Source organism: Monodelphis domestica, chromosome 1 (genome assembly GCF_027887165.1).
Source record: "Monodelphis domestica isolate mMonDom1 chromosome 1, mMonDom1.pri, whole genome shotgun sequence".
NCBI classification, from domain to species: domain Eukaryota; kingdom Metazoa; phylum Chordata; class Mammalia; order Didelphimorphia; family Didelphidae; genus Monodelphis; species Monodelphis domestica.
Window position 1 is genome coordinate 141,299,907 of NC_077227.1, and position 20,537 is coordinate 141,320,443.

The window sequence follows — 20,537 nt, forward strand, 5'->3', positions numbered from 1 at the left end:
AAGCATGTGCTCTTGACTTGCTTATGTAACACAATGGTAACACTCATTGTGATGAGATTGCTAGAATATGGTTGTATTGTCATTAAGGAGAGAGATGGTTTTAACTTCCATTTTCTTCTATGCTGTTGAATTTCTTACTGTACCCCCAACAGAGAACTCACTTGATTTTTGGCTTATCAGAAATCTCTTGAAAAGAATACAGGATTAGGTCTCCTAGTCAGGGGATCTAGGTTCTTGTCTCAATTCTGCCATTACTTAGCTAAATATGACTTCTCTTGGGGGCTCAGTTTTTTCTTCATCTTCATGCTAGGTGGCCTCTACAATCTTTTCCATTCATTTTACAGAAAGGAAGGAATTAAGGAATTATTAAGCACTTATGTGCCAGGCCCTGTACCAAACACTTTACAAATGTTATCTCATTTGACCCTCACAAAAACTCTGGAAAGTAGGTGCTATCATTTCCATTTTACAATAAAAAAAACCAAACATATTGAAGTTAAGTGACTTGCTTAGGGTCTGCAACTGGATTTGAGCTCCTGTTTTCTTAATTAGTTAACAGTAATATTACATGATTATCAATTATGAATGATAGCTATTCTCAGTAACGCAGTGATCCAAGACAAATCCAAAGACTCATGATAAAAAATACTATCTACCTCCAGAGAAGGAACTGATGGAACCTGAATGCAGACCAAAACACACTTAAAAATTTTTTTAAAATATTTTCTTGTTTGTTTTTTTGTCTATTTCCTTCCATACCATGGCTAATATACAAATAGGCTTTGCATGACTACACATGTATAAACCTATATCAAATTGCTTGCCTTCTCAGTGAGGGGAAAAAGCAAGGAGGGAGGGAGAGAATTTGGAATTCAAATTTTTTTAAATGAATGTTTAAAAATATTATATGTATTCGGAGAAAAAAGGAACCATAATTAGGAATTCTGGAGCCTAGGGTGAGCACAACAAAATGTCCTGGGTGGGGACAATGGCCCAGAGAATCATCCCGTGCCCAATGACACTGAGGGGGCCATTAATAGGAGATCCCAGGATGAGGTCAGGGTAAAAGAGACATCTGTTAGTTTTCTATTGCCACTTTAATTACTCTCACAAATAAGTTACTAAATTCAGTTGTTTCTTTTTGCTGGGTAAATTCAGGTGCTCTCAGTGCTGTGGTCTTGAATGCTAAACCAGGAAATCTGGATGGTATTCAGTTAACAATAAGAAATAGTTGAAGTGTTTTGAGCAGAGTAATAGCACAATTTTATGCTTAAGGGTATTTTTAGGGATCAGTGTAGATGAGGAGGAAGAAATGGTAGGTGGAAACCAGACAGCAGGTTGTTGTAGCTATGTAGGTTAGTGGGGAGGATCTGAAGTAACAAGGGTGGTGGGAATATAAGCAAAAAGAAAATAATAGATTAGAACAATATTGATGCATTAGGGTTGACAAGGCTTGGTAACCAATTGGAACATGGGAGATGATGGAGATTAAAGAGGTTTTGGGCATGAAGCTAGAATGATGCTATTGACAGAAATGAGGAAGTCCAAAATAATGTTTTCAGATGATGAGTATTGTTTTAAGATATGGTGACTGTGAAGTATTGCCAGGAAGTCAAGACAGAAATGTCCAGTAGGCTTTTTGGAAACAGGATATCTCTGCTCTCCCTCACCACTAAACTTCTAGAAAGAATAGCCTGCACCTGCTCACTACCCACTTGACTTGTTAATTCATGACCACTCTACTGAATCTGTTCCCTCAAAATTCAGCAATGACCTTTCAGTTGCTAAATTTAAACTCTTTGACCTTTCTGAGAGTATTTCAAACTCTCAACTTCTCTTTTTTTTCCAAGATCAAAACTCCAGCCAACTTGACTCCTCCTCATTTCCTATACCCAGTGTTTGAACACAGAATGTTAGAGTTGGAGAGTTTCTTCTAGATCATTTGGTCCAATGCCCCAACATTTTACGTGTGAGAAAATGGAAGCCCAAATCAGTTGCCAAGTTCTGTTGATTCTGTTATCTAGAATGTATCCCACTCTTTCTCTACTCATACTGCTACTAACCTATAGTAATGGTCTATTGCAAATAGGGTGTATGGGGTTTTCAGAGAGATCTAGCATTTCTGGTGGGAGAGAGCTTGCTGAGCCCTTTTCAGGGCTGCTCATCCACTTTTGGCATCCACCTCTCACCCTACTCTTACTGGTGGCTCCATGAAGCTACAGCATGCACAGTGGCTACATCCTAGCAAAATAATATAGTATTAGAAATAGTAGCAGTAGCAATTAGAGAAGAAACAGAAATTGAAGGATTCAAAGTAGGCTATGAGGAATGTGAATATTGGATTTAGCTATCTCCTGATTGTAACAATGAAGATACTTAGTTCTTCCTTTATTGTGAAGATTAAATTGTAATTTCCTGATTGTAACAATAAAGTGTGGTAGAGGCATGATGCAAAGGGCAGAAGCTGGAGATGGGTCATTTGTCAGTCAAATGAAGATTCCATTTGAAATGTGACTGAGAAACAGTTGGAGGCAAGAGTCAACTGCTTGACTGAAGCTGAAGGCTTTGGCTTTTTGGCTGACCTGAAGGAGGAAACTTGTTTGTGTATCTCTGGGACTTGAGATAATCAAGTTGGAGGTGACCTGGCTGATTTGAAGGCAGAAGAAGAAGGACAATAGTCCTTATATCTCTCTCTGACTGGCTCTGTTTCATGCTAGTGACTGAATTGCCATTTCTCTCAATATCCTCCAACCTAACACTCATTGAAGATAATATGGTTTTCCCTCAAATATCTATTAGAGAAGGTACTTAACTCTTCCTTTATTGGGAAGATTGAATTGTAATTCATAATCTATTTTTAGATTTTTTTTTTAAACCCATACCTTCTGCCTTGGAACCAATATCACGTATTGGTTCCAAGGCAGAAGAGTGGTAAGGGCTAGGCAATGGGGGTCAAGTGACTTGCCCAGGGTCACACAGCTGGGAAGTATCTGAGGCCACATTTGAACCAAGGATCTCCCATCTCTGGGCCTGGCTCTCATTCCACTGAGCTACCCAGCTGCCCCCACTTGTGTACATTTTACATCTCTTCCCCCACTCTACCTACCCACCATTAAATTGTATGTTCCTTAAGAACAGAAACTAGGTCTTTTTTTATGTTGTATAAGGTAACAATTTATTAAGTGTAATGTTGAGTTCATAATTTAAACCATGGAAGTGAATACAATTATAATAGGAAAGGGTATTGAGAGGGTAAAGGGTAAAGGGTAAAGAAATGTACAATGGCAAAAGAAATGGAGGACAGAAGACAGGAGTTCCAATGTTGTCTCTGATACATATAATTTGTATAACCATGGGCAAATTATTTAATCTTTATTTGAGCCTCAGCTTTCTTCTGTTTAAAGTGAAAGGGCTGGTGAAGGTGGCTTGAGATCCTTTTCAGCCCCAAATCTAGGATTCTATGTAAAGAGAGGCATTATATTATAATAGAAACACACATGGTTTGGGAGTTAAAAACCAAGATTCAAACCCCAGCTTCATTATTAATCTTCTTGTATAACCCTTGACAGATCACTTTCTTTCTGGTCCTTGATAAAAGTTTGCAATAATTAGTCTTTAAGGCTCCTATACAAGTCAAATTTGAGATCCTTTGAATACTCACTCTAAGAGGCCAAGGGAAAAGACCAACAAAGGTAAGAGATGAGCTGTCAGAGGCATATCAAATGAACCAAGAGAGAACATCATGGCTAGAAAACTGAGAAGAGAAAGAATTAAGGAGATGAGATTGGCGGTCATTGTCAATTACTGGCAGTTGTCAAGGGGCTAGAAGACTGAAAAGAGTTTATTGGGTTTGTTGATTGAGGGATTTACTGGTGACCTATAAATGCTGGTGCACAAAACTCTCTTATAAGGAAGAAATGGGTAGTCAAGACATACAATAGAGACACTGGATGAAGATGACTCTAGAAATCTGATAGTTAAAAGGGATAGGAGTAATATTGAGGGAAAGCTTTTAAAAAATAGTATTGGGAAGAGCTGAAGATGATCATGAGCAAGGAGGGAAAAACCAGTGCAAAAGGAGAGAAAGATGATTCATGATAGAGAAGGAATGATTCCTGCTTTGAAATTCCATAAATCCTTTGGGAGAAATGCATCTAATCTCTTAAAAAGAAAAGCCTATCTCCTTTAATCTGTTTTGCCCTTAACAAAGGGGGGGAATAGATTGTGGATGTTTAGCTTGGAGAAGAGAAATTGAGGGTAGGAGAAAGGGGCGTAATAGCAATCTTCTAAATATTTGAAGTGTCACTATGTAGAAAAAGAGATTAGACTTGTACTGCTTGGCTCCAGAGGACAAAATTATGGGCAATAGGTGGAGGTTGCAGAGACTTCTTCAGAGGATAAGAACTATTCACAAGTTAAATGAATTTGTTCTAATTAACTAAGCATATCTGTTATAAGAGTTTATATATCTATCTATCTATCTGGGGAAAGAGGAAGTAAAATAAGGTTATCAAAAAAAAGAAAGAAAAGGGGGTCACTGAAACATTTTTTTTAAATGCACAGAAGAAAAAACGAAGGTCAGAAATCTCAAACAAGTGGGCCAAGTTTGAAAATTACATGTGGAATTTATTATTTTCTTAAAAAGAAAAGCAAATTGTACATAATAATTTTTCATAGACAGTCTCCTCCTTCTGTTCAACTCATATATCAAAGTGGTCATTTTATTTGGTGTTTATTAAATTCAAAATAAAAATAAGTGAAATAAGCTACTTTGGGGAGGTAGAGGGCTTCTCTCTGACTGAGAATCTTCAAACCATAGCTAGATAACCACTTTTCAGCTTCATTGTTTAGAGAAGTGATGGTGAAGCTTTTAGAGACTGATGCTGAAACTGCAACCCTCATGTGGCATGTGAGCACTCCCCCCTCTCTCCAGCCATTCCCCTTACCCCAGACAGGAGCAAGGAAGTGCTCCCATTGGGCAGAGGGGTGAGGGATGTGAGTAATGTCCTCAGGCACACATGGAGATGGGGTAGGGAGCAGCCCCCTCCAGCATGCCCCAGCACACTAACATGGGTCTAGAGAATTCCCATTCAGGTATGGTTTGGACCATGTGGCATTAGAGGTTCCTAACAGTTAAATTCTGGAATATAAGTTTTTCTCCATTAATGAAACTAATGAATATTTATCTTCTGGCCAATCATACAGAGAAATAGTCATAATTGATTTGATGCTTTAAAAATGCTACATAATTTTTTGGAGACTGATTTCAAAGAGCCCATCCTTAAGTTTTTAGAGGACTAAGTTGACATGTTTTTTATGCTTAAGAGGCCAAAAGATTTAGGGGGCCACTTCAGCCTATTAGGAACTTTATGAAATACTAGGTCCCATAGTACACAGACAATAGCATGGTGAACAGCATTCACTGGCTATATAATTGTATACACATAGACCAGATCAAAAAAACTAGACTTACTATGCTTAAGACACCATACTTGATTCTACCATCTTTTTTGGACAATCATTTATCTTAATGCAAGAATTTTTATATGCCTCCACTTCTTTAAATTCATACTACTTTTGATTCATCTTATATATCTACCTATATTTACTATTTATCCTTTCCACTGAAGGTTTAAAATTGTAGAAAGAGTATGAGATTCACCTGACATCTTTCAGTGGCCATGTTCTTTCATCTGTCAACCTTGACATTCTCAGAAAAGTAAATTAATGATGTTTACTAACAGAGATATTTTTATCAGCAGAGAATATGCCTGGTTGTGATATACATTGGCATAAGATTATTTTTGTCCTTTTTTCCCTGAGTTCCTATGTGCCTGTCACCCTGATCCAGTCAGAAATGGCTGGTGCCAGAGTACCACCCTGGGATTCATCCTGAGCACAGATCACAGTAGGCAGAATGACTTACCTGAGGGCTCATGTCAGCAATGGGTGGCTCTGTTTTCTACAAATCGAAGTTCTGTCAGATTGCTGAAAGTGCTGTACTCTATGTAAGTCAGTTTTCTTCAAGCTTATTTAATGGTGTAGAAGAAGATAGCTTTCCTTCTTCAGCAATGTAGATGTAGTGAATATTTAGCCATGAGAAAATAGCCAAAAGCTTAGCACATAACATTTCCAAGTGACATGTGTGAATATATATGCCACATAATGCTTTCACTCCATTTTATCCAAGTGCAATGAATTAGGCCTCCCACAAAATCAGAAACATCAAATGCATACAGAATTCTTTTATTTAACTTAAAATCATGTAGTACTGTAACTACTAGAAAAAAGCTGAGTAAGAGAAACTAAAGTTGCCTTAGCTTCAGCCATTCAAAATAGACAAAGTTTCTTTTTTTCATAATGTAAAGAATCCAGAGTATATCGCAATAACAGGAATAAATTCTTACAACAGAATATACAAAAACATTTTGAAATTTTTTTCATCATCTACTGATTCATTTTATATAAACACAGGAATTTCTTTAGGAATAATTTATACACAGAAAGTCATTTTATGTAACAAATTGGCCATGTTATTATTTTTTTATTTTTTAAAAAACTTTTTTTAAACAAGAAAACTTGGAAAATGTAGTATTTGCAATGCATCAGTTCCATAGAGCTTTCTGGTTTTGTTTTCATCCCAGAGGTAGACAAACTCTGGCCAATCCTTTCACCTCAAACCTCACTGGCTTAGAAAACAGAAAGGTGTTTTCTCAAGGCATCTATTTTCTCCATGGCTGTGTCTACACAACACCAAACATCTGGACGAAAAGTAAAAAAAGAACAAAAAACCAACCAATCAGACCTTTTGTTGCCATAGTGCAAAACATCCAGCTATTTTCAAAGATGTGAATTGTTGTGGGGTTGTGTAGGCATAGCCTATCATATGTCAGAAGCTGGGGGAAGCAGAGGCAGGAAATATTTTTTTTTGGAGCAGAAAAATGTATCTTCGGTGTTCCAACTTAAATAAAAATAAATAGGGACTCTTCCTTGTTAGTTTTAAACAAAGCTTTAATCATGATACAAGGCAGCTAACCAAATGGCATATTTTGCATACAGAATATTTTAAAGGAATAAATCTGTATGCCATGATCACTATAAAAACTGTTAGGCTGTCTGCTGTGTAGTCAAATCCTTCAATTTATCTGGCATTTCACAACAATTACCACAAAACAACAAAACCAGGTATTAAATAATGTGACTTGGGCTGCTTAGTTTGCCATAACACTCATTCTGTTTCCATAACCAATGAGGTTCTTTCAATTTGTTGAGTTAGCTACACTATAAAGCGCAATGACCAGCTAGAGATGATCCCCACCCCCAACTGGAGGGTTCTGGAAGACCAAGATACTGAAGATACAGAACTACTAATTCCATCAATATCACCATTCCTTTTTTATAAACCAGGGCACAAAGCTTGAGGGGTGGGGATGGGGGGGAGGGGTGACCACGGTTTGGGGAAGGTAAAGATCCTTTTTGGCATACTGTAAAGCTAACTAGTAAACTGGTACCCTCAAAAAAATTGATCACATGCACACATTTGCACACACAGAGAAAAAAGTGCCTTTAAATTATTTTAGGCATTTATAAACTACAAACATTTTATAAAATTATTCTATGTACTTACAAAAATGCAATGAAACATTTAATTATTTCTTGTAAACCAGATCTTCGTCAACTGACTACCCGTAATCTACTGGACTTAAGAGCCCTATTGAAAATGCTAATGAATCACTAATTAACATAATGTTTACCAAAAAGATGCTGAAACACACACACACAAATGGGTAATGCCATTAGGTAAAAACTAAAGACATATCCCAGAAATGACACCTGCATCAGAAATTCATATCATTGACCAATTTGAAGCAAATTCCTTGGTAACAGTTTCCAAAGCAGGACATTAGATGGTTTATTCATAGGAACCAAGTGATCTTGTAAGATTTCTAAGCTTTGATGTGATCTGAGACCTTCAGAAGCCATCAAGAGCAGAAAATCCCCCAAACTTCTAAGCTCTGTACCCTTATGTCCTCAATTCCATAGCCTTTTAATATATCAGTATAGTAGATTTGGCTTCCTATTGACTGACTCATTATTGAACCAGCAACAGTCATTCATATGTTTTTACTAAGAATAACCAGTCCTCTTAGTTGAGTGCCAAAATTAAAAGCATTCTGGCCTGTCTCAGGTCTGTATCTTCAGCATCTCTGGCAATAAATGTTTAATCTAAACAATATCTTCTCTTTGAAATCTTATTTGTACCACCAACTACTTCAGAGTAGAGTTACAAAGTTTGAACTTCATCACTGGTTCTTAAGGAGTGGATCTCTGGTACCTTCCCATCGTTGCTTAGCCCAGGAAATAATAGACAGTTGACAAACAAAAGAGTAACATTAATTAAAAAAAACAACAACAAAACAACAACACCAAAACCCAAACCTTAAAGACATTACTGGTATGCTTGCTACTGGAATGGGTAGGGCATTTCATGGAGGAGTGTCATTAGGTTGGACTAGACTTTTCCTCTACAACTCAAAACTGCTCTCCGAGAATCTCAAAGCAACATCTGGGGACCAGCTGATCACAGCACCTTGGGCTTTCCCACCAATTTGAGCTTCAGTGAGAACAAACCACGACCAAAGTATGTATCACAACCTGCTTACAGAACGGAGCTGTCACAGTGAGAAAGAGGCTTTGGTGGAACATGAACTGGCCTCAAATTTAGCATCACACTTGGCTGATATTTCTATCTTCCCAAACAAAATTTGATACCAAGTATGGCATGCTTTGGTAGTTCCACAATAGCCACCTTCTTTTTATGTGTTTGTTTACTAAAAACTAAACCACCTCCTTGACCACTGAAACACTTCCAAAGAGGATGAGAGAGGCTAGAAGAATGGCCCAGTGCTAGACATGAAAGTTGCCTTGTTCCCTCCATGGCGGCAATCTTGTGTCGTACAGAGTTTAGTAGCATCTTCTCACGTGATACAAATGAGAAGTGCTACCGTTTGGTTCTAACAGGTGACATTAGACAAGTTTTCCAGAGCAGACAAGCTGGTGGTGTCTCAGGAATAGGCTGCACAGAACAATTATATAATGCCAATACAAAAGCCAATGTCGATTCTCAGTGGTTCACATTACTAAAGCAGTGTGATTTACTGTTAAGAGGAGATTGCATGGAAAATGCCACAATTCAGATTCATAAAGCTATTTGGATTACACAAAGAAGAAAAATCAAAGAGCGGTGGAAATCAACATGAAATCAGACTAGAACTGTGACTATAAAATGCCTTGGTATAGCGAAGGTGGCTTGGTCCTGGAAAGATGACTGCACCATCACATAGGCTTATGTTCTTTTTAGTTAAGTGCTTCTGAAATGTTTTTTTTTTCATGATGGGCGCTACATTGTTAGTGTTTTTTCCTACTTTTTTTTTAAACCACCTATATTAAAAAAAAAACACACACAACTTGGACAGTTTTAACAAAACCCTCATAGCCAGCTGAATGATCTGCAGATCTCCAGTTGTGGAAACCAGTATGTGCAAAAAAGAGGAGGGGTCACTACACCAAGGGGTCACTTAAGAAAGAGAGGAAAACCCTGATAAAATATTATGATCTTGGGAACTCAGAGGACCTCTGAGAAAAGTAATGCTCTCCCCAAGGACAGAGAGTGCTCCTGAGCTCAATGATAAAGCTGAATTTTTCAAGAAGCCATCCCTACCTTGGTAAAGTTGACCATATGTTTCTCAAATACTGCCATCAGAGCCCTCTACGAGGGCAGCTGCCAGAATCAGGTGAGTCAGGCCATATTAATGGCAGGATTAGGTTAGGACAAGTAGACAGTAATCAGTTAAAAACTCTGAAAGGGAAAGTAAAATTTGATCGACAGTCCCTTAGAATCCATAGTTTGGTATAGTGTTGCTTTTTCTTTCTAGGAGACCAAAAAAAGAGACCAAGAGAGAAGTAGGGAAGAGTAGAGAAAATTGCTATCCAGCAAATTCTGTTTTGGATTATTCATTATTACCTGTGAGAGATCTGCAACTCTTGGTAAGAAGCAATGGCAAACGTTAAGAACTATAATTTCCCAATTGGTAACTTTTAGAGCACTATACAACTCAACAAGGGCTGCATTTTCCTACCAAAGCTTTCCTGGACTTGTGATTCATGGTAGAATCCATGGTGCAAGTGGCATCTGAGAGGAGGTAACAAAAAACAACTTATGCCAGTCTATGGAATTTTAACAGAAAGGCTATTTGCTTCACTCAGTACCACCCCAATCCTGGAAACTTTGTAAACAACTGGCTCTGGCTTATGAATAAGTTATTCATCATTCAATTCGCATAGAGCAGTCAGTTTCAGAGACAGTTATCATTAGACATGGATGGACAAGTAGCCACTCTCCCAGGCTGCAATGGTTGCTTCGTTTATGACAGCAGCCTCAAGAGAGCAAACAAACAAACAAATACCCCTAGGTTCCCTAACACGACTATGCTAAGTCACAGAAGCCTCTCTGGGCTCTCTGACTTCTTCCTATCCCACAGTTTTAAAACAAACAAACAAACAAAAAAACCCAAGAAAAACAATAGGAAAAGGCAAGCTGTTTGGAAATGTTAGGAGACAGATGAGTTAGAATGCTTTGACCCCTTGGAATAAAGTACTGGCCACTCCTCTCTATAACCTAGTGTATGTGGTCTGTAGTGTGAATGAGGTTACCAGTATCAACGGCATATTGTCAGGTGCTGAGAAATGTGAGATGTATTCTTTTTATATATATACACATATAAAAAATAAGAGTGAGGTAGATAAATGTTCGAAAAAAATCAAAAACTGTCCCCGTCATACACAAAAACCCATATCTCAGTATTTAAATTCATTATGGGGCATCTCTACAGTGATTTAAACTGATATCACAAAAAAAAAAATAAATTAAAAAATCCTACATAGAATACCTTCTTAATTAACTTTTTCTTCTTTTTTTTCTTTTCTCTTTTTTTAAAGGGAAAATAACTATCGGACAGAGGCTAGAGAAGAAAGTGGGACTCAAACTATACAAGCAAAAAGCACTACAAACTTTTTTTGTTTTTGTTTTTTTTTAATCTCCAGTCACAACTATATTCTATTTTAATTCTTTGTTCTTATTCCAAAATTTAAACATTTCCATCCCAGAACAACTCTTGGGCTGCCATCCCTCATGGGAGCAATGCCAAAAGCAAACGTGGGTACTGACCTTAACAAACACCTTGAGTTTTTGTGCCTTGCCCCAGCTACCAAGGCTTTTGCAGATGAAACAAGCTACTTGGTCTGGTGTCAGGTCTACATCCAGACCACCAGATCCAAACAGTTTCCCATGGTTCAGCTTTTTCAACAATCTGCGGATGTCAACCACTTAGCTCACTTTTTGCCTAGTCTCATTCAGATGCAATTTTCTTAAGTAGCTGCTTGTGGGGGAGAAGTTGGGGTAGGGAGTGGGGAAGGTAGGAAAAAAGTACAATTCAAAAACTGTTCTTTTTGTTATTTTTCCAACTAGAAAAATGGTTAAATCTGATCAAATCAGTGCTCTTAGGGTCACTCATGTGACATGGTGATCTATCTGCGGAGAAGGATTTGGATGAAGCAGCTGTTGTTCATGGGATGGAAGGGTTAAAATATTCTTTTTAAAAAATAGTGACCCAAATGCCTAGTGTCTGCAGTTAAACCGCTGTTGTACCCAACAATTAAAAAAATAGATATTATTTATATATACTTATATATATATTTATATATGTAGAGAGAGAGCAAGAGAGAAAAAGAGAGATAGAGATAGATATATATGTGTGTGTCACAATCAAAAGAAAGGCAAGGGAGATGGTGAGACTCTTCGACAATGATGAATATGAACACTGAACAAGAATGTACTAAATATTTAACCTTTTTTTTTTCTGACCTGAGTTTGTATCATGCCTTGCACTGTAACAGACTCGAGTGCTATGTGGGTATGGGTTAAGGAAGTGGGTGAAGGGAGGGAGAATGAGAATGTCATAAAAAGAACCCCTAGGCTGCACTGAAGAGGATGATCAGGGGACATGCATCTTCCTTTACCCCCAATTCCCATATTCCTCTTGAGCCCTGTGCCCACATAGCTAATGTGTTTAAAAAAAAAAAACAACTAATGGGGGTGGGAACAAGGAAGGGAAATGCATTTATAAAAAGGCATCAAACAGTTCATGGCAAATCATGTTATACAAGTATCAATTACTGGGAGAAGAAGAAAGTTACACACTATAGTTCAAAGCATAAGAACTTTGTTGGAAGGGGGAAAGGGAAGTAGGGTAGACCTGAAGGTTTTCATAGATTAAATCCACAAAGATAAAGAACAAAAAAAATAGCAGCTTTTTCTTCTGTACAGACATATAGATGAGTATCTGAACCGTAAAAAAGTTATAAAAGTGACATTAAAGACGATGTGTATGCAAATGATCCACGGTCTAACAGAGAACTGTTAAGACCCTTTAAGAAGTCTTAATAACAGAGAAAATGTCAACAAAGCTTAATATGCTTGAATCCATTTACTGCTTTTTCTTCTCATTTGTGTCGTTTTGTTTTAAATTTCTTTCCTTGCAAACCTGTAAAGAGGGGCAGGCTGCATCACTGGAGATCCCTTCTGGTTTGTGTCCTTGGGGGGTGGGGGTGAGGTGGGGAAAGATGAATGGGGAGGAGGGGCTGGGTGAGGGGAGTTTGGCGTGCGGCTGACTGTGTGTGTGAAGCGTGTATTTCTGGCTCTCACCACTGCCAGTTTTCTCCAGAATTCCCAGGGGCCAGAGAGTGGAGAGGAGGTAGGGGGGGGGGGGTTAGGGGGAAATCAGTTCAGTTCCTTCCCACTTCCATCACAAGAAAGGAATATTTTGTCCAGTTCCCCAAAATAACAATAATCTAGATAGACAAAAAGCAATTTGATTTCTTTTTAAAAGTAAAATGTAAAAAGAATACCAGTGTCTGATTGGGTGGAGAAGATGACTAGAGTTTTGTTTTGTTTTGTATGGAGCAAAATTGATTACTGTGCTCTTTCCATGCCTATGACAACAACAAGAAAAAAAATTTAAGGAAAAAGAAAAGTTTGGGTTTTTGGCAAAATTTGGCAGCATTGAAAATGGTAACAACCTCGAATGAACGATGGCCCTTTTAAAATTTCATGAGTTATTAAAAAGGTTGAAAGAGCAGGGTTAAAAATCCAGTCTCTTAACTTGATTTTATAAAGACCTATATATTGTTAGGCAGGTGCTTGCAAGGGGGTAATAGGGGCCACTCAGCCAGCCATTTCTTTGATCTGATAAAAAGTGCTTTATGGTTGGATTTGCACGCAGATATGTTTCTCCTTAAGAAGCCAAGAGAGAATGTACTGTGTGTGAGAGGACAGAGATGGATATAAAAAAAGACGACAGGGGAAGAGAGAGAGAGAGAGGAAAATCAGACCTCAAGTTTTCTGTTGCTATTAAATGTTACCAGTAAAGTTTTTAAAGGCCCGCCTCATTTGAGGAATCCTTTACTGAAACAAACATCTGCTTGCATATTGAAAAAAAAAAAGAAAAAATCTTCAATGTGTTGTTTACTGAAGATAGGGGTCTCCTGTGTGCAGCGATGGCAGTTCTGAAGATCCACTGAGGTACAGTAGGCTTTTGAATATATTGTTAAATTTCTTTTTCCCTCCACCCCCCCCTCCCCAACCCCAGTGTACGTGTGTTACTGTTTGCATGGGATTCTGGATCCAAGGATCAGCAGGCTGAAGACTGGGGCAAAGGTAAGGCCCTTTCGTTCTTGCGTCCTCCATTCATGTGCGCATAAGGCTGCCTTTCATCAAAGCTGGCCCTGAGGACCACCACACCAGGCCCATTCTCGGCTTTATGTCCTGAGTGTTTGTCAGCCGGCTGGAGGGTGGAGGAAGGGTCTAAGGGAATGCTCTCCATGTTCTCAGTCTCTAGGTCCAACTCTTCCGTGTCTGGAGGCTTGTTCTCTTCACTGTAGAAGAAGGAGACCTCCTTGAAGCCTGGGTCCAGCTCATCTTTGATGCTGCCAATGATCTCCAGAAAAGAAGGTCTCATTTTGGGATTGTACTGCCAACACATACGCATCAATTCAAACCTACGAGCAAAATACAAAGATATGATGGAACAACCCATAAAAGTGGAGAAAACGGACACGACTCCATTTCTGAGTGTTTAAGTATATCTATGTGTTTGGATCTACCTAGAGATCTTGGTGAAATGCTTTTTTTCCCACATGGTTTCTCTTAAAGACCTTGATTTTGATGGTTTAAGTAGATGACAAGTAAAACAGATTATTTTGATGAGTTACAAGTAAAAAAAAAAATTATTGTCTTTCTAAGTTATGGAAAACCAAAAGTACTTTTCAATCCAGGAACTCAATGATAAAGAGTTGCCTGCTGTTTGCCAACAGCTGGCACATACTGATGTCTCAATTAGGAAGAAGATGACAGTTTCGGAATGATGAGACACAATATGAATTCTGCTCTAAGTATAGCATCAACCACCTAAGGAGTCAGAGTCCGTGTTTTTGCTCACTGGTCCATTCACAGATCAGAAAGAAAAAGCCACATGTAATTTCATTTTAATGATTTGTCTATGAGTGATACTTGGCAAAAGTGAGTGTAAAGTCTTATGTGAAAACACAATGGTTACATGGGAAAGAAGGGAGGCTCATGCTTATCAGACAGGAAATACCAAAAGACAAGGTAGCACAAGCAAGACAAAAAGTATACTGTTGTTGATGCTGAAACAAAAAGAAAAAAAAAGATATTCCTTGAGGATTTTAAAAAATGAACTTGCTAGATGGCCAAGAATAATTTCCTCTTTTAACAGGAGCCCATAACAACAGAAGACTTTAAAAAAGTTTCTCCTCCTCCTTTTATTCTTTTTTCTCCCTAAGCCTCTGAAGTTGGAACACTGATTGTATAAAAACAAAACAACTTGGTTAATCAATTTTCATAGAAAATAGGACTACAGATATGAAAGTTATAATTAACCAATATCCTTAGCTCTCACTCCAATACTGCTTCTGAATTTCATAGAGTTGGGACAGGCAGAATCTTTCAACAGGCTCCCTATGCCCCAAGAAATTCACAAAGGAGTGAGGTTACAACACTGCAAATGCCTTTTCTACTTGTTGTGGAAAAAGAAAATTCGCCCTGTAAACAGAGAGTATGAAGGACTATTAGAGGATATTATCAGTTAAATTTGTGTTTGTAGGGGCAATGTGTCCAGGATAGATGAGTGAGGACATGAGACTTAAAAAAGGTGTACAAATAGAATGATTTTTCATATCCTATTTAGTCAAAATATCTGTGATTACTTTATCTATTCATGCACAAAGGATAAATGGTATTCTCTAGTATTCTAAGAGTTAAAAAAATGTTTATACATACAATTTAAAGCATATTTTCCAAACCCTAGTGGTATGGTAGAACAGAACAGTGAATTTAGAATTTTAAAACTCCAGTTTTGTCCTAGATTTGATGCTTATAATCTCTGTGACCTTGGACAAGTCATATTTCCACTTGAAAATGAGGGAACAAGGCTAGATTATTATCTCTAAGGTTCTTTCCAGATCTAAATCTCATGTTCTTAATAGGCATTATTTATTTTTATAAAGCAAACCGAGGAACTGTCAAAAATCTCCAAGAAGCTTTTTTGGCTGCCTCAATAATCACAAGCAGTGTAAAAGTTTTGCATTCTCTGACACACATTTAGCATTTATGGTTCAGTCAACTTCTCCCTATGAAGGAACTAAGAAATTGGCCCGCCCATATTCATATTCCCTCTTCTCTTGCTCCCCCATTTCCGAAGGGGGGAGGGCCAGAAAGACAATGTATATAGAAATAAAACTGACATAAATATATAAAATTCATCTCTGTGACTTCATGGCAATGCCTTTCTAGCTGACTGGTATGTCCCTGAATAGAAGCATCAGCTGGGGCCAAGAACACTCACTTGATATTCCCTGGCTCACAGCCCTGTGGCCTGGGGGCAATGCTTGGGAGATACCACAAAGCAGAAGAGTAATCCATGTGACATCAGCACAAACAAGGCCATGTGATGCTTCTTTTAAATCATTCCAGATTCAAAAACCTTCCAGTGCTTCCCATAAAAGGAAAATGTTTTGTTTTTTTTTTTACTCTGCGGGATTCAAGACCTTGTTTACACTATCTCAACAAGAAAACTTTCCAGTAGACTCTAGAATCAAGAGGAATATATGAGCTGATTGTAAAACAAATAAACCAACAAACTTATCTCTTCCTTTTAAAATGTCAGTTAAGAGTTTTGTTTTTTTAGGGGGGATGGAGATGAAGTGTTAAAACTAACTTTGGAGAAAGTCCATATCCCTTAAATAATGTTTGTTCTAAGGCATAAGCAAACTATAGCAAAGAAAAAAGCTGTGGTGTTAAAATGATGAAAGTTTTTGTTTTTTTTTTAATCCTGGCTTGTTAAATTTCATTATTTAAATGTATTCAGCACATAACTGGGACCATAATTAACCAGAAGACATTAGAGACATCTGGCACACTGGATGATCCTGAGGCATTATAACCAGACTAACAGAAAATTAGTTATTGCTTACTACTACTGTACACTGCTCTCTCAATTCTTTGGGAAAAAAGGGTGGGGGGAGAGGGAGAGGCTTTTCTTTGACAGACTTGTTTCTGCTCTTAGCACTTCAGCAGGAACTATAAAATGGACAAGTCAAAATCTGTGTAGGAGAACAAGCAAGCTAAGACGCATAGAGAGAGCTCAGGGATCAAAGCATTCTTGCTTGCAACCGAAGCAAGAACCTTCCATCAGATCTGATGACAACGGTGGTCACAACACTTAGGACAACAAGGTTCCGTAAAAACAGAAACATGGAGAGAAGGTGCTTGTGGCTCTGCTTTTATGTCTATGAAAAGCTACCTCATCAGAATCACCACCAAACGTTTTCATAGGAAGTTCATGTTTCAAAAACAACTTCTAGGCCATGAAATTGCTGTGTGCTGCATCACTGCCTACCCTTGGTATCCTAAATACTTCATCTAACTTAAATACTCCTGGGTTAGAGTAAGCAAATTAATGGTGTCAAGGTACATTGTTTACGTAACACAGGGAAATTTTATCCAAGTGTTAAACAGGCTGGAAGCATCCGTTTATTGAAGTTTTGGTCTCTATTGAAGTACTTTGAATCTTAGCAGAACCAGCCAAGAATCTTCAACAATGTATGGCTTTTAATCAACAAGAGTGCAGGAGATACGTCCATTATGTTTTGCAAACTAAAAAATAAAGCAGTCCAGACTCCCTTCGGTTATTTATTTTTCAGGTCTTTCTAAAGATGAGTACATTCTCCTTTAATTCTTGCATACAGAAGACTGCCATTCACAAGAAACTCTATTTATACAGGCTGTTCCAAAAGTCTTAGTGCAATGTCAAGCTAGTAAAGTTTTAACACATTATACTAAGACTTCTGGAACACCATGTGTGTGTGTGTGTGTGTGTGTGTGTGTGTGTGTGTGTGTGTGTGTGTGTGTGTGTGTGTGTGTGTGTTAGAATTAGATTGGGGGGAGCAGTTACGAGGGAGTTCAAGGCATCAGAATATGGCCTGAATCTGCTTTTAAAATATTTTCTTCCATTTTGAGTCGATTCCCAATTTTTGGTATCCAAAGAACTTGTCTCCTAGAAGATATCTTTCTTTACTAAATTTATCCATAAAAGAGGATGAGAAAAGACAAATCTGTATACTACCTATAAAACTAAACAGCCTCCCTTTTATTTTGTTATGGACCCAGAAGGAAAAGGAATTTTCCACAGAACTTCTGAACTGCAAAATAAAGACATCTAACTGAATTAAATTTGTAACATCTAAATGCTACCTCTCCTCAATTTTCCTGTTACATTATGCTGGGAACAGGAAGTGTATGGATTTTCCCATAGCAGGTGGGCTCAGATTCCCAGGCATCTTAAATGAATATTAAAATACCATTCATCTGTGAGTGGATCAACTTTACGAGTCCCACAAATATCTTATAGACAAAATTTTACACCAATCACAAGAGGACACAAAAGAGAAATACTCATATCCCAAAGCCACTTCTCCTCCCCTAAGACAAAACCAACACCTGTTCACTTAGGCTCTTTTTTTGCCTCCCCAAGACACTACCAACTCTTAACAATGAATATCATTGCTTAAATTATGAGTCTTAACTTTGGGCTCATTAACTTAAAAAAATACAAACATTTTGATAGAACTGTATTTCAATATAATTATTTAGTCTTTTCATAGTGTCTGACTCTTCTTGACCCTATTTGGGGTTTTCCTAGCAAAGATACTGGAGTGGCTTGCCATTTGCTTCTCTAGCTCATTTTACAGATGAGGAACTGAGGCAAAAAGGGGTAAGTGACTTGCCCAGGGTAATACATTTGGGGTCTGAGGCTACATTTTAACTCAGGAAGTTGAGTCTTCCAAGCTACAAGTTTGGCACTCTGTGACACCTAGTTGCCTTTCAACAGAATTAGTTTCCCCGAAAATCCTATGTATTTAAAAATGTTTTCTTGAGAAAAGGTCCATAGCCAAACCACCAAAGGGGTTTATTAGAAAAGGTTAAAAATCTCTGCCCTGTATATATTAATGACATTTTGTTTGAAGTCAGTGAAAATTACCCCCCAAGTCATTTCCATAAATATGCTTAGGATGGAATAACTCTTGGCAGATCTGGGTTTTAGGGAACAATGAGAAACAAAGCTTAGCATACATTTCACAGTATTGGTGCCTGTCCCTCCCCACTAACCAAACTTATCTTTATAATAAACGTCTAAGCTTTACATTGTTAAAGAAATGTATCTTATGAAGGATCTAACTAATGTTAGCAACCTGATTTCATCCTTTGCCTTTTACATTCATGATAACTGTTTAAAAGACATAACAAAGGAACCAAATTCCCAGGGGCACTTCATGTGCTAAAAAGTAGGGAAATATTATATAAACCTTTTAACATTAATAGCCACAATGCTACAAGAATCAGGCTCACCATTTCAACACTGTTCTTCTGAAAGCATCTGCTTCAAACTTATCCTTCAGGTTCCAACATAATCTCACTCTACAGAAAGGGCAATGGATTATGTTTTTTCCTGGTGGAAATAGCTTTTGAGAACAAAAATGCAAGTGTGTCAACAAAACAAATGTCTCCAGAGGCTTCTCCAATGAAGACGTTTCCTTGGGTGGACATCAAAGTGGTGGGGCAGTTTTTCCATAACAATTTTAAAAGGTAATCCAAAATTCTTTTTGACATGTCTTCCTACAAGGAATACTCATGGTTTTAACTTTTGTTTTGGTGTGAAAATGCAATCTCTACTATTTTTGAGAAGACCCATATTCATTCATGCCTTTCAGATTACAATCTGGAAATTCAATGAAGAAGATTTTTACTTTGCAAAGTCATTCTATTGTCTATTTCTATACTTGTCCTACCGTGTCTAATGCAACAGAGGACTTTCTTGTTATCCTCTTTCTAGTCTTATGAGATGGGAAGTCACCAGGCTGTAGTGCTGCTCCACTCTTCGGTCCCCCACTGCCTCCCATTTTCCCCTCCTTTCCCCTACCTCCCTTCAAGTCACCAAACAACATTGTCATCTGATACCAGAGCAAGACCTCCAGCCAGAAATGCTCTTTTCACAAGAATGCTCAGCAGCTGAGAACCATAAGGAATCATATACCCATTAACGGCCTCAAACAAATTTCAAAATGACAAGTTGTAGGTTTTTCTTTCCAAAAAGTCAGTTTGAGAATATCAGAGTATTGAGTGCCCAAAATGAACTGAGACTGTGCACGCCAAGGGTAGTGTTCAGAGAGATTTAAAGCTAAATTAAAGCATGTTTCAGTTCCACACTGTTCACTAAAATGAAATTTAAGTGATAATATTAGTCATATGGCTCACACTCTTTTAAAACACTTAACAGAAAGGGGGAAAATATTTACCTCACTGAGGGAAAAAAGCCTTGGTTGTAGCAGTATATTGGAACTACACAAAGTGAAGAATTGTTGTGTTTTTCTTCTCATTGAGACACTAAAAATTTCTGACACCACAGGTCACTTCTTTTTGCTGACCTTCCATAGTTGCACTCTAGCAAAAATCGGTGACCGAAAAGGTTTTGCTTAAAGCTATTTTAAACTGAAGAAATATAGATATTCATTGATGTTTTTGCATACACACATGGTATAGATTGTGCTGAGGGGTCTGAAGGAATAGGAAAAGATGGTCATAAATTTCATAGGTGGGCTTCACCTGATCAATCTAGCAAATGCTGCCAAACTTGCATATACACCACTATAAAGATCAATAAAATAAGATATAAGGGAGAAAAAACCCCAATAACAAAGATAATCCTAAAGTCAGATGTTTCATTAAACATGATTCCTTAGGGGTAAAACCCCAACAGCCAGCCACCAACGTAGAAGCCTGTTATAACACTGCCCAGAGTCAGATTTGCTTCTCTGAGTTTTGATCCTTCATTACTAATGGAAGG

General features: G+C 37.8%; 1 protein-coding gene across 2 annotated transcripts in view; it reads right to left on the bottom strand.

Annotated features, from left to right (window-relative positions):
- Window positions 1-6,230: 6,230 nt before the first annotated feature.
- Window positions 6,231-20,537, bottom strand: part of IGF1R (insulin like growth factor 1 receptor) — a 380,297-nt gene continuing 365,990 nt past the window's right edge. For both annotated transcript variants that reach the window (XM_056807031.1, XM_056807043.1), the window contains one exon: window positions 6,231-14,115. In XM_056807031.1, the coding sequence (XP_056663009.1) occupies window positions 13,749-14,115 (367 nt within the window). In that variant the 3' untranslated portion in view covers window positions 6,231-13,748. The remainder of the gene's footprint in view (window positions 14,116-20,537) is intronic.